The 13,161-nt window shown below is 41.2% G+C and overlaps 1 protein-coding gene across 1 annotated transcript; it reads right to left on the reverse strand.

The window, feature by feature from the left end:
• Nucleotides 1–3,282: 3,282 nt before the first annotated feature.
• On the reverse strand, nucleotides 3,283–5,941 carry LOC145045116 (pentatricopeptide repeat-containing protein DOT4, chloroplastic-like). Its single transcript, XM_078993458.1, has one exon. It carries the CDS (start codon nucleotides 5,808–5,810, stop codon nucleotides 3,813–3,815), a length of 1,998 nt encoding a protein of 665 aa, XP_078849584.1. The 5' UTR covers nucleotides 5,811–5,941; the 3' UTR covers nucleotides 3,283–3,812.
• Nucleotides 5,942–13,161: the final 7,220 nt, after the last annotated feature.

A 13,161-nucleotide genomic window follows, 5' to 3' on the forward strand; every position in this document is an offset into this window, starting at 1 on the left:
AGGTCTTTCGCACATGAAATGACACAAGAGTGAGTGAGTAAACAAGAGTGGGTAATTTCTAGTGTGCTTGCTATTCTCTCAAGATTTCCAAGGTGTTTTTTTGGTGATTTTTGATTCCACTTGAGGCTTCCACACTATCAGGGCTAAGCTCTTAAAGTTCAAGATTTTAAGCTACATCAACAGGTATGTTATCTAACTAGACTTTTGAAGTATAGTTGCTTCATATTATGCTAGTTAGGATAAAACCTTGGAATATTTAATATTTGCATATATAATAGAGAAAACATAGATCCAAGGTTAATAGGGTTGCATGTACACCATAGGTGTGTTAGAATGCTCAAATCTCATCAGTGGTATCAGAGCCTAGGCTTATTTTCATTTATACTTGATGCAAATTGCTAAAAATAGAAGTTTATATGCTGACTAGTCAGCTGACTCGCCGAGTCTATTACAGGACTCGACGAAAGCCATGTGTAAATTAATCCAACTCGTTGAGTTGGTTCATGCACTCGACGAGTTGGACCCCCTGACAACATATCTTCAAGTTTTAAGGTTAGAATTGGTCTAGAAACATTACCTTAAATTGTTGTGGACTTATAAAATATGTTTTTGATGTGGTAATGATTATGCTAAACCAACTTCAAGGTTGTTATCAAAATTTCAAGTTTTATGTATGTTTATATAATTCTTGAAATTATTGATATGATTTTTCATACACTTATGAGTTTTGGTAGATCATAGGAATTATTTGCTAATTGTTTGTTAGTTAATTCTTGATCTAAATATTTTTTAATGGAGTCCATAATTTGTCCTCAATTTATGGATTACCAAAATTCATTTCTTTTAAAGATCCATTAAAATGCATAGATTACACAATTGAAGATTTTTTTTTATGAACTCCATAACTTGTCCTCAAGTTATGGATGTTCAAGAGTCTCTTCATTAAAGTTTTAAAACCTTAATTAAACTCATAAGTTATGAAAATCCAAAGGTTTTTTTGAATTGTTCAAAACTTGCCCTCAAGTTTTCGAATTTGTAAAGTCTCACACACACTTTAATTGCAAACCCTAGAGTTTTAAAAGTTAAAATTCAACCCTTATACTTTATAGTATTATAACGTATATATATATATATATATATATATATATATATATATATATATATATACATACATACATATATATATATATATATATATATATATATATATATATAAAGATCAAGTCAGTCTTACCGTTAGTAGGCCTCATTCACGAAGCCGATCTATAAGGGGGTATAAGGTTAGTGCCTATAAAATGGCAATTTAATGGGTGTCCACTCTCATCCACCGCTTCCTTGACTGGTGGAGGATCGTTAGCTGAACGGGTTTGACATGACTCTAATTCTCCCTTCATTATATGTATAATAATAAATATAAAGAAAATAACCCTTTTATAAATTCCCAATCTTAGTTACTTTAGGAAAATGTGAATTTGGTGCTAACCCATTAAATTACACTTTGCACTTTTCTTAAGTTGTTAGTGGAGCGTGTGTAGTTAACTGGCATACTAACTTGATTTTAACAAAGTTGGAAAAGGGTAGCTTAAGCTTTATCATAGATCGATGGAGCGTGTGTGGTTAACCGACACATCGATTAGGTGATAAAAATTAAGAGTACCAAGTATATTTGGATGGTTACTGAAACCTTGTTTTGTAATCCTCGGCATCGCAGTCATAGAACTTGAGAGGGCACAATTTAGATTTAAACATTCCATTGAAAAGTTCAATGAATCTCAAAAGATCTAGTATTATAACGTAATATATATATATATATATATATATATATATATATATATATATAGCTTGGATTACAGCATACCTCTTCTAAGTTATAAAATATTGTGTTGGGTCCTAGCCTTAATATTTCATATTGGGTGTTCAATTAAGGACTTAAATCAACTAACTTGAATTTCTCCCATTGTAGATGTCTGGTTTAGACAACTATGGTCTTTCCAAATCTCTTTGAACAAGCTTTCCTAATGAAGATGATATCCCGCGATTGGTTCATGGAAGTCTACTTCGCTTCCTCCACTTCCTCCATTTATTCTCCCTGACCCTCAAGCTCGAAGACTTGAAAAGTTCAAGGTCACTAAAGCCCTACTAGCAATGAAACATAAAGATGGAAGATATGTGTGCAATCATGTCTTAGGAATGAAGTCACACATTGACAGGTTGAGAATGTTGGGTGTCGCTATCCCGAGGAAGTTGACTATTGACTAGGTTCTTCAGTGACTTCCTGAGTTGTATAGTGAGTTCATTAAGAACTACTATGTGAAATATCATGACATGACCCTAATAGATCTATCTTATTTGCTTGTTGCTGCTGAATCAGAAATGATTTGGTGCAATGCTAAAGCAAATATGGGTGGAAGGTCTATTTCTCAAACTTCCATGGACATTGACAAAGATAACATTGGAAATCCAGAGAAGCTTTCTCTTCCCAATGGAAAGGGATCAGCCATAGTCAACTTGGATGACCAAATGGTAAAGAGAAAGGCTAAGTCTGAGCTTGTCCCTTAAACAATTCCCAAAGAGTCTACATGTTTTCATTGTCAAGAGGAGATTGGTTGCGAAACTACCCTAACTACCTGAAAGATCTGAGAAAATAAAGAATCAAAAAGTTTGACTCTGCTTCAGGTAAGTCTACTATCTAACTTTGTTAAGTTCCTAGTTGATGATTCTTAATACAAAATGTGACTCGATTGCATTTTGATGTTTGGCGGGATCAAGCAAAAGGAAGGAAACTTAAAGGAAGAGTATGCTGAATCTGATCGTGAAGATGGATTTCAATCGCATGGTTCTAAGGTCGGATTAATGAGATACTACTTAGGAGTTATGATAAATTGCTAAGAAATATGTAATATCGTAGTTTTCATTTAAAGTTGCATCGTAAGGAAAAAGTTTTTTTCACATTTTAATAAATAAAAATTTGTTTTATTTTCGAAGAGAGAGAGAGAGAGAGAGAGAGAGAGAGAGAGAGAGTTTTTCCTTTTCAGTCGAGTGTCATTGAAGATATTTTGGAGTTGGTGGAGTATTAGAGCTAGGGACCGATGACAGTGTTGGTCAATGACACTCGTGAAAAAGATGAAGGGATGAAGCATATAAATTTTAAACAAACGAAAGACAGTCTGAATTAATTTTAATTTTAAAAAAACAGAGACTCATCCTATCTTTTGACACATAAATGAGAGACTATTCGTGTAATTTACTCTAAAATAAATTATCTATACACTAAGATTTCAATAAAATAATAAAATAAATGCCAATTAAATTATAAAAATATTTAATTGTAGAAATCCCTTTAAGTTCGATCATTATTTTGGACAAGCTTAGTATTTTACTTGCAAAAAAAAAAGCACCACAACCGGTTGACCTTCTATTGAAGGTCCAAATCCCAATTTCGCAAAATTTTCAAAAGTTTCTATTATCTCCTGTCAACAAAATAAAGCAATAACTTTATTATGAGCCGAAGATTTTTCTCGGAATTTTCCTATTTCCATGTAAGCCCTTTATGATAATACAAAAATTCCTTGTGAACAATCACGATGTATCTTGAATCCTAATATTAAAAGGTCCTTCATCACAATCTTCTACCTCAAAGTCTTCCGGTTTCTTGAATCACCTTCACATCATTACAAGGAAGAAAGAGTAGAAGAGAATATGACGAAATTCTACGTTTTCAGCCTTACTTGTGAATAACGTCGTCAATGGTGATGCCTATCACAATATCCCACAAAAGTCATGAAATGATAAACTTTTAAACACAACCTTAATCAATAGAAATCCTGGCAAGAACACCCCCCATTCTTAAAATGATGAAATCGATTCGGATCCTTTAATATAATCTCTCTCCCGACTACTTTTGATATACATTTTACAGCCTCATGGCAGCTTCGACAAACACGAAGATTCTTAGTCACACGAACAGCACTCCCACTTTTTGTACTGATCAATCCAAAACAAACCGCCAACAACTCACTGTGTCCAATCGGAACACACTCTCTCTCTTCATCCACATCATGAAAACTAAAATCTCCTTCAATTTTTTCAAAATTCTTCATCAAACTCTCCAACTCCCAATATATTCTCTCTGATCTCGGATGAGACACATCCCCTGTCTTAAACACATGAACTTTGTTCCTAAACTCTATCCAACTATACGCAATCTTTGGTTTCAAATCCATGTCTCTTATAGTCTCCCTCCATCTATCCACCATTTCCTGTTTCTGTTTCTGTTTCCCGCCATTTTGTGCATACCAATTTGACATTAAAACATAGTTATCTGCATTAAGTGGCTCTGAATCACACAGCTGCTCCACCAATCGTTTCCCTGTGGTTATCTTCTTATGAATCCTGCATCCATCTATCAATGCTCTGAGCACTTCCGGATGCTTTTCTACACCATGTTTTTTCGCAAAAGCTTTTGCATCATCGAGTTTTCCAGCACGTGCCAAAAGTGCAGCCATTAAAGAATAGTGAACTAAATTAGGTGAGTTTATACAGTTGAAATAATGAAGACCTTTTTCGACCTTGAGAGAAGTGCAACAAGCGTGGAGAGCTGTGACATAGCTTATTTCGTCTGTATCTGATTTTGGAACTTTCTTGAACAAATCAAGTCCAAGATCTCCTTTACCATGTAGACTGTAGCCCATTATCATCACTGTCCATGAAATGATATCTTTGGATTTTGTTCGTGAGAATATCGTTGAAGAATACTCCAAGTTTCCAGATTTTGCATACATGTCGATCAGTGCGTTGTTGAGTTTCAGGTTTGTGGGAATTTTGTTCCTGATCAAGTACCCGTGGAGCTCTCTTCCGTTTTTATGAGCTGCCATTCTTGCACAGGCTGGGAGTATGGTGGAAACTGATACTGCATCTGGTTTTATTTTGTCATCGTTCACCATCTTTCTGAAGAGTTTTAGCCCTTCGTTTATCTCTCCGTTCTTCACGTACCCTTGAATGATGGAAGTCCATGAAATGGCATCTCGTGATGGCATTTTATCGAACAGGTCACGGGCATCTTTGATGCTGCCACATTCCATGTACATTTTTACAAGGGAATTGCTCACCAAAACATCCAACTCTAGTCCATGTTTTCTAGCCGTGTCATGAATGTTCCTACCAGTTATCAGTGATTTCACAAGAATGCAGGCGCTAATCGCTGTCGTAAGTGAAACGGCATCAACCTCTGCACCCGATTCCACCATCTCATTGAACAGGTCGATAGCAAATGTAGGTTTATTTTGCTTCATATACAACTTCGCCAACAATGTCCAGGATACAGCCGAACTCGTCTTCTTTTCAGAATTATCAAGCATCCATTTTGCAGCATCGACGCCATCGAGATGCCCATACAATTCAATCAGACTACCAGTCACATAGATATCATTACAGACACCAAGCTTCATTGCCTGACAATGGAGCTGCTTCCCAAGTGACAAGCTGCCGGATAGCCTGGACACGGATAAGATGCGAGGGAGAGTGTGTCGATTAGGTCGGATGCCACGCGTTAACATTTCTTGATAAGTCGTCACGGCCTTGTTGTAATTCAAATTTCCTAAATGGGTTTGGATAACATTGTTCCAAACCAAAGAATCTGCTGACACAGGCATTCCGTCGAATGCTTGGTAGGTCGATGCCGATTCAGTAAATTTCAAAGCACATGTTCGTGAATTATAGTGGTTTACTCTTATGTGAATCGTGTGCTTACTTGGTCGATTATGCATTTCGAGGATGCTCATAGCTTGAATCGACGAATAAATCACATCCATTTCCTTGCAGATTCTACGACAATGTGAATGTCCCCTTGATATGCTTCTAAAAGCTTAAGGCCAAATTGTTAAAGCTTGATCGACCAAGATAGGACATCCGATTCAAATGATAGAACTGACAAAGTTCCGTTTTCCATTTTGACCCCTAAACTTAATGAAACGATGGCTATGTCCTTCATTTTAAAAAATGTTTTCACCAAAGTCTTATTAAAGATAAAATTATAACTTTTTTCTTCTTAGGGAAACTGAGCAATCTAATTCATATAAATGCATCCTTTGATAAAAATAATCAAATTTAGATTTTATTGTTAAAAATACTATTTAATCTCGAATACCACGTTCCGGACTTAACCGGAGGTAGGGTGCAAACGGGTCAAACTACTCGTAAGCTCCTCTCGAGTTGTTAAAAGTGTGACTCGAAACCTATTTTAAATGTGCCCGACCCGAGCTTTAGCTTAATATTAAGATTGTTTATTAACCAGCTCAAGCTCGAGTCCATGTTACTAAGTTTGATTGGGATTGCGAGCCTAAACAAGCATATATGTAATATAATTTATTATTATTTTTATATATTAAAATAAAAACATATATGAGGAATTAGGGATTTAAGGTATTAGTAAACGAATTTATTAATGAGTTTGAACCGCGCATAAACTTATTTACGCACGTTAGACTAAACATGAGTCGAGCTCGAGCATGAGCCAAGCTTGTATAATTATTTACAAGCTCATGCCGAGCTCAATACAATAAAGCTTAAATCAAGTCCAAAACAACCCTAGTTTAGATCGTTGTTAGTTCGTGTTTTCTCGAAGTGTTTCTCAAAGATAACCGCACTCTCGATTAGTTCACAAATTGCACATTAAGGTGAGTGCTTACGGACCCTCTTTTTAAAGCTTTTATATTTTGGAGGAGAATAAATGCTAAATGATTGCTATTTGGATGATATAAAATCTTATTTAAGTAAAAATGCAAACACATATGATATATATATATATATATATATATATATATATATATATATATATATATATATATATCAACATTTTCCACCAAAATTACGGTCTGTTCAAGACCTGTTTTGCCCCTCTTAAGCTTTATGCCTTGCAAACCTATATTATATGCAAGTAATTTAGATCGATACCTTTCTAGGGACTAGTCGCACGTGTTCATACGATTTTTATACAATTTATTATGATTTTTTCAAAAGTGCATATCATTTCAGTCTATTTTAGACTAATCTATGAAAATGACCATTTTCACCCCTAGTTAGGGTACATATCATGCTAGGGAAAAATAGGGGACAAAGTAGACTTAATTTCTAAGCCTTCAGAGTTTACGGATCCTAATTCCGACTCCCGATGATTCTTCTTGAAATTTTCTAAAACAGGGACAAAATCCTTATTCTAGATAAATTTTAACATTTTGATTTACAAATGCATAACTAGTTTATATATATATATATATATATATATATATATATATATATATATATATATATATATATATATATATATATATATATATATATGCTAAATAACACCTCATATGCAAATAATCTAGTCAAAATATGTTGTATAGATACATTATAGTTGTTATAAATATATCACAACTAATAAAAATGATATATCTTCCTACTTCAATGTGCTATGCTTTTAGCTATATAAAGCTCGTCATAAAACATGTGTCGTAAATGGTTATCAACTCTATAGTTTCCAACTTATATATATATATATATATATATATATATATATATATATGTGTGTGTGTGTGTGTGTGTGTGTGTGTATGTGTAACATCCGGATTTTACCAGGTATAATGTAAGTTTAATTGTGTTATTTTGAAAGAGGGACTCGGCGAGTTGGGGCTCAGACTCGTCGAGTAGGGACGCGGGATTGAGCAAAGGTGCGCGCTTGGACTCGGCGAGTCCAGGGTATGGACTCTGCGAGTCTGCGCTGTGTTATGAAACCCTAAATCCCCGGGTTTGTGGCCTATTTAAGGGGCCTTATGGCCGTCATTTGCGCTCATCCAACCCCCAGAGTGTGTCCCTAGAGTTCTTGAGCGTTTGGTGAAGGATTGAGAGCAAATCTTGACCTTGTGAGTGTTGTTTAGCAAGAAGAAGGAGGCTCTAGGCAAGAGGAGGCAAAGGAGGTTGCTATTTCGTGGATTTGGAGCTTGGATCATCACTTTAGAGGTAATATTTTCGGACCATTTTCTGTTTGGTGAAACTTGATGCAAGTTAGGGCTTAATATGATCATTTATGGGGTGATTTGGTGCCCTTTTGTTCCCTCTTTGAGTTGAGGCCATGGATCTGGATCCATAGAGGTCCAGAGGGCCTCACTCATCAAGCTTTATGGGTGGAAATGGAGTCCTTGGCCTTGTGTTGAAGTATTAGAGTCAAAAACATCATTTGTGATCATGTAGAGGTTATTTATGCATCAAGATTGTGACTTTACGTGCTAAATAAGCATGGGGGGACTGGATCTATGGATTAGTGGACTGGATCTGGCCTTTAGAGCAAGATTGAGTCAGTGCATGGCACGGACTCGCCGAGTCCGAAGAACAGACTCGGCGAGTAGCTTGAATGTTGCACGACCACTTAGCGAGTGGCCTCGCCGAGTTGGGATGAGTGAACTCAGCGGGTCAAGGGGGAGTCAGGATGGACAGGTGGACCGAGTCAAACCGGACTCGCCGAGTCGTTCTTGAGACTCGGCGAGTTGAGTCGTGGTGGCCCCACAACTTGTGCCAGGTGGAGCTCGTCGAGTTGGGAAGGGATGCTCGACGTGTCAAGAGAGGATTCTAGGAAAATTGGTGATTGCGCTCAGACTCGCCGAGTCGCTATAGTGCACTCGCCGAGTCCGGTCAAGTTGACCGTTGACCAACGTTGACCTAGATTGTCCTGTTATGGTATGGTCAACCCTAGTTGGGAAAGTGTTAATTAGAGATATATTGTGCTATAGGGGAACTTCAGCTCGGCAGATCGAGTGTGTAGCGATTTCAGGGTTACGGTTTACCGAGACACACGAGGTGAGTCTTCTCACCATACTTTACCTTGAGTAGGTAACCAGAGTTATGTGTTAGAGTATTTGTATGCCATGTATGTTATGTGTTGTACTGCATTACTTTTATGTGTTTGATGTTGTGCATGTTTACAGAGCTAGAACCGGAAGGTTCACAGAGTTAGAACCTGAGGGTTCACAGAGTTTGGGTGCACGGACCCACAGAGTCATAGCCTCGAGTGGCTAATATGTGTTATATGTAGTATTTTGGGAACTCACTAAGCCTTGTGCTTACAGTGTTGATGTTATTTGTTTCAGGTACTAGTGACGACCGTGGGAAGGCGCCGGCTTGATCCGTACACACACGTTTGGAGCTTGACATCTTGATCTTGGGATTTTGTAATATATTGTTGAACAATTAAAAAGGGGTTGTTTTTATGAATATTGATGGAATTATGCTTTTATAAAACTCGAAAATTTTGTTTGAAAAATTCAGTGTTACAAATTGGTATCAGAGCCTTGGTTTGAGGGATTCGGGTACACCTTCGGGGGTATTTGAACTCAAACTGAGGAAATGAAGAGATATTTTCAAAATAAAAACCAAAATTTTCTAAGAGTAAAGGGTTTTCCAGGAAGAAACGTGTGTACGATCAGTCAGCGCCCGAACGGTGAATTCCCAAAATATCTTTTGTTATGTAATAACTATTATTGTGATGTGTGTGCATGCTAGAGTAGGCTAGGTATTGCTGATAGGGCTAGAGTGGCCTGTTTTGTGATGCCTTAGCTTAGGGAATGGTGAGCTGCTATGAGACGCTGAGAGTAATTAGGTAGCAGCTAGGGTTTGTGTGAGATCTGTTTAGAGAGATTTAAGTATAATAGAGTACTTGGGAACTGGGATCCGAAGAGGACGATTTGGAGTGTGTACCGAGACGGTGCGGACAGTAGTATTGGGCCCGTACTACTAAAAGCACCGGAGCGGTACACAGTTCAAATAAGAATCTGGGGATGCCAAGAACCAAGGAGGGGTGGATTGTTGAATGTAAGAGTGTCCGAGTGAATTCTAATTATCGCATGTTGTATTTCAGAGGTTGATCATGGTGAGGACACGACACATGCCGGAGGACGCCGGATCTAGTGATGAGGACATTCGACAGATCATTCATGAGGAGGTGGCTGTGGTCATCAGAGCCGAGATACCAGAGATGTTCAGGTCTATTAAGACCGCTTTGATTGAGACGTTTGACGAGCGCTATGCCGCTCTTTCTGAGGCTGCGGTTGCAGCAGCTACCACATCGATTGCTGCGGCGAGACCCCAGGGAGGTGATGCGATGTTGTTCAGGGAGTTCAGCAACACCAAGCCACCAGAGTTTGATGGTACGCAGGACCCGGTGGCAGCTATGAGGTGGATATCTGATATGGAGGGATGCTTCTTCACTTGCTCGTCCCCTGAGCATTTGAAGGTTCGGCTCGCATTGAACCAGCTTCGCTTGGGAGCGAAGGACTGGTGGAAGTTTGTGACTGCGCATTTCACACCGGCTGAGCTTTCGGCAGTGACCTGGGAGAGGTTCACTTCCATGTTCCGAGATGAGTATGTTCCTCAGGTGGAGAGGGAACGTCTGGCGCAGGAGTTTCTGACCCTTAAGCAGGGTACCGAGTCGGTTACAGCGATTACGAGGATGTTCCAGGAGAGGGCGATGTTTTGCCCTGAGCACGTGTCCACCGAGCAGGCACGTATGAGCCGTTATCTGAGCATTTTGAGGCGGGATATTCGGGAGTTCGCTGCGAACTCCTCGTACTGGACATTTGCCGAGCTTCAGGCAAATGCTCGGAAGAGGGAGATTGAGCTTGAGACTCAGGCCAGGGAGGAGGCGGAGTCTATGGGGAGGGATCGGCGACCGGCACAATCCCAGCCGGCAGCCAAGCGGGCCAGGCCCGCTGATCCCAGACCCGGGAGCCAGAAGGGCCGCACTTGTGGGAAGTGCGGCAAGGGTCACGATGGCGCCTGTCGGGCAGGGTCTTGCTACAAATGTGGCAAGGAGGGGCACATGGCTAAGGACTGCCCCAAGGGATTTGCAGTGTGCTTCCACTGCAACCAGACTGGACACCGGAAGGCGGAGTGTCCGCTGCTGCGCGGAGCATCTCAGGGGTCTGCTCCCGCCGCCATCAGAGCTACTGCTGCAGAGAGTCGGCCCGTGAAGGCCGAGGCACCGAGGGCTCGGGGGAGAGCCTTCCAGCTGACTGCGGAAGAGGTCCGCGCCGCGCCCGACGTTGTGGCTGGTATGTTTCCTTTTCATTATTGTTTATGGTGTTGAGATATTATGCTTATATCATGCTATGCTTAGGTACCTTCCTTGTGAATTCTGTACCTGCTTTAGTGTTATTTGACTCGGGTGCGAGTCGATCTTTTGTGTCCTTGGCATTTAGTCAGCGCATCAGTGTTAGTCGTGGAGTATTGAGTCGGCCTCTGCGGGTTTCCATAGCCGCCGACAGGGTGATTTGTGCTACAGAGGTCTTCCGGGGATGTGTATTGGAGATATTCGGGGTCGAGTTTCCGATCGACCTGATTCCGATTGCGATGGGTGATGTTTGTGTTATAGTGGGCATGGATTGGTTGAGCCGATTCGGTGCGGTTATCGATTGCGAGCGACAGCTGATGACTATACGAGATCCTAGTGGGGGAGTTCTTTCAGTGTACGGCGAGGGTACACGTTCTGGATCAGCCTTTTGTTCGGCTGCTAGGGCGAGACAGTGTTTACAGCAGGGCTGTAAGGGTTATGTAGCGTATGTTATGGATACGCAAGTGATCTCCGAGAGACCGAGCTCTGTGGAGGAAGTTCCGGTGGTGCGGGAGTTTCCAGATGTATTTCCCGAAGAGTTACCAGGAGTGCCTCCCGCGAGGCAAGTGGAGTTTGGCATCGATTTGGTTCCGGGGGCCGCACCTATTGCTAAGGTGCCGTATCGCCTTGCGCCTCCAGAGATGCAGGAGTTATCCTCGCAACTTCAGGAGTTGCTGGGGAAGGGGTTTATTCGGCCGAGTAGCTCGCCGTGGGGAGCACCCATCTTGTTTGTGAAGAAGAAGGATGGCTCGCATCGCATGTGTATTGATTACCGAGAATTGAATAAGCTGACGGTCAAGAACCGTTACCCGCTGCCAAGGATCGACGATTTATTCGATCAGCTACAGGGAGCATCTTGGTTCTCCAAGATTGATTTGAGGTCGGGCTATCATCAGGTGAGAGTGCGGGACGAGGACGTCCAGAAGATAGCATTCAGGACACGTTATGGGCATTATGAGTTTGTGGTGATGCCTTTCGGGCTCACTAATGCCCCGGCTGTGTTCATGGACCTCATGAACAGGGTATGTCGGCCGATGTTGGATCGGTCGGTGATTGTTTTCATTGATGATATTCTGGTATATTCGAGATCTAGTGAGCAGCACGAGGAGCATCTGAGGGAGGTGCTTGGGGTTTTGAGAGCGGAGAAGCTTTACGCAAAGTTCTCCAAGTGCGATTTCTGGTTACGGGAGGTCCAGTTTCTGGGACATCTCGTTAACCAGAAGGGGATATTGGTCGATCCGGCCAAGGTTGACGCAGTGATGAGGTGGGAGGTGCCGTGGTCACCTTCTGAGATACGGAGTTTTCTCGGGTTGGCAGGGTATTATCGGAGATTTATTAAGGATTTCTCCAAGATTGCGGTTCCCCTCACCAGATTGACCCGGAAGGGTGTGGCATTTGCATGGGGTCCCGAGCAGCAGACCTCCTTTGAGACGCTTCGCCAAAGGTTGTGTGAAGCTCCAGTATTAGCCCTTCCGGAAGGTATGGAAGGTTTTGTGGTATTCTGTGTTGCATCGATCCTAGGATTGGGAGCGGTATTGATGCAGAAGGGTTATGTGATAGCTTATGCATCGAGGCAGTTGAAGCCTCACGAGACGAGGTACCCCACACATGATTTGGAGTTGGGGGCAGTGGTGTTCGCCCTCAAGATTTGGCGGCACTACTTGTATGGGGTTCGTTGTACGATTTACACGGACCATAAGAGTTTGAAGTACTTGATGGATCAGCCTAACCTAAATATGCGGCAGAGGAGATGGTTAGATGTGGTCAAGGACTATGATTGTGAGATCTTGTACCACCCGGGCAAGGCTAATGTGGTAGCCGACGCGTTGAGCCGCAGGGCGGAGAGTACTCCCCTGCGAGATGTATGTTTGAGATTGACCGTGATGACTCCAGTTCTGGACGCCATTCGTGGGGCTCAGGCCGAGGCCGTGCGTCCGGAGATGCAGAAGAGAGAGCGGGTTATTGGGATGGTTTCTGAGTTTGTATCGGATAGTCGAGGCCTTATGACTTATCAGGGC

This window comes from Lactuca saligna, chromosome 5 (genome assembly GCF_052625555.1).
Source record: "Lactuca saligna cultivar CGN05327 chromosome 5, ASM5262555v1, whole genome shotgun sequence".
Lineage (NCBI taxonomy): Eukaryota > Viridiplantae > Streptophyta > Magnoliopsida > Asterales > Asteraceae > Lactuca > Lactuca saligna.

Excerpts from the sequence above, each read along its gene's own strand:
- LOC145045116 (XM_078993458.1), bottom strand. The coding sequence starts at position 5,810 with ATGGATGTGATTTATTCGTCGATTCAAGCTATGAGCATCCTCGAAATG.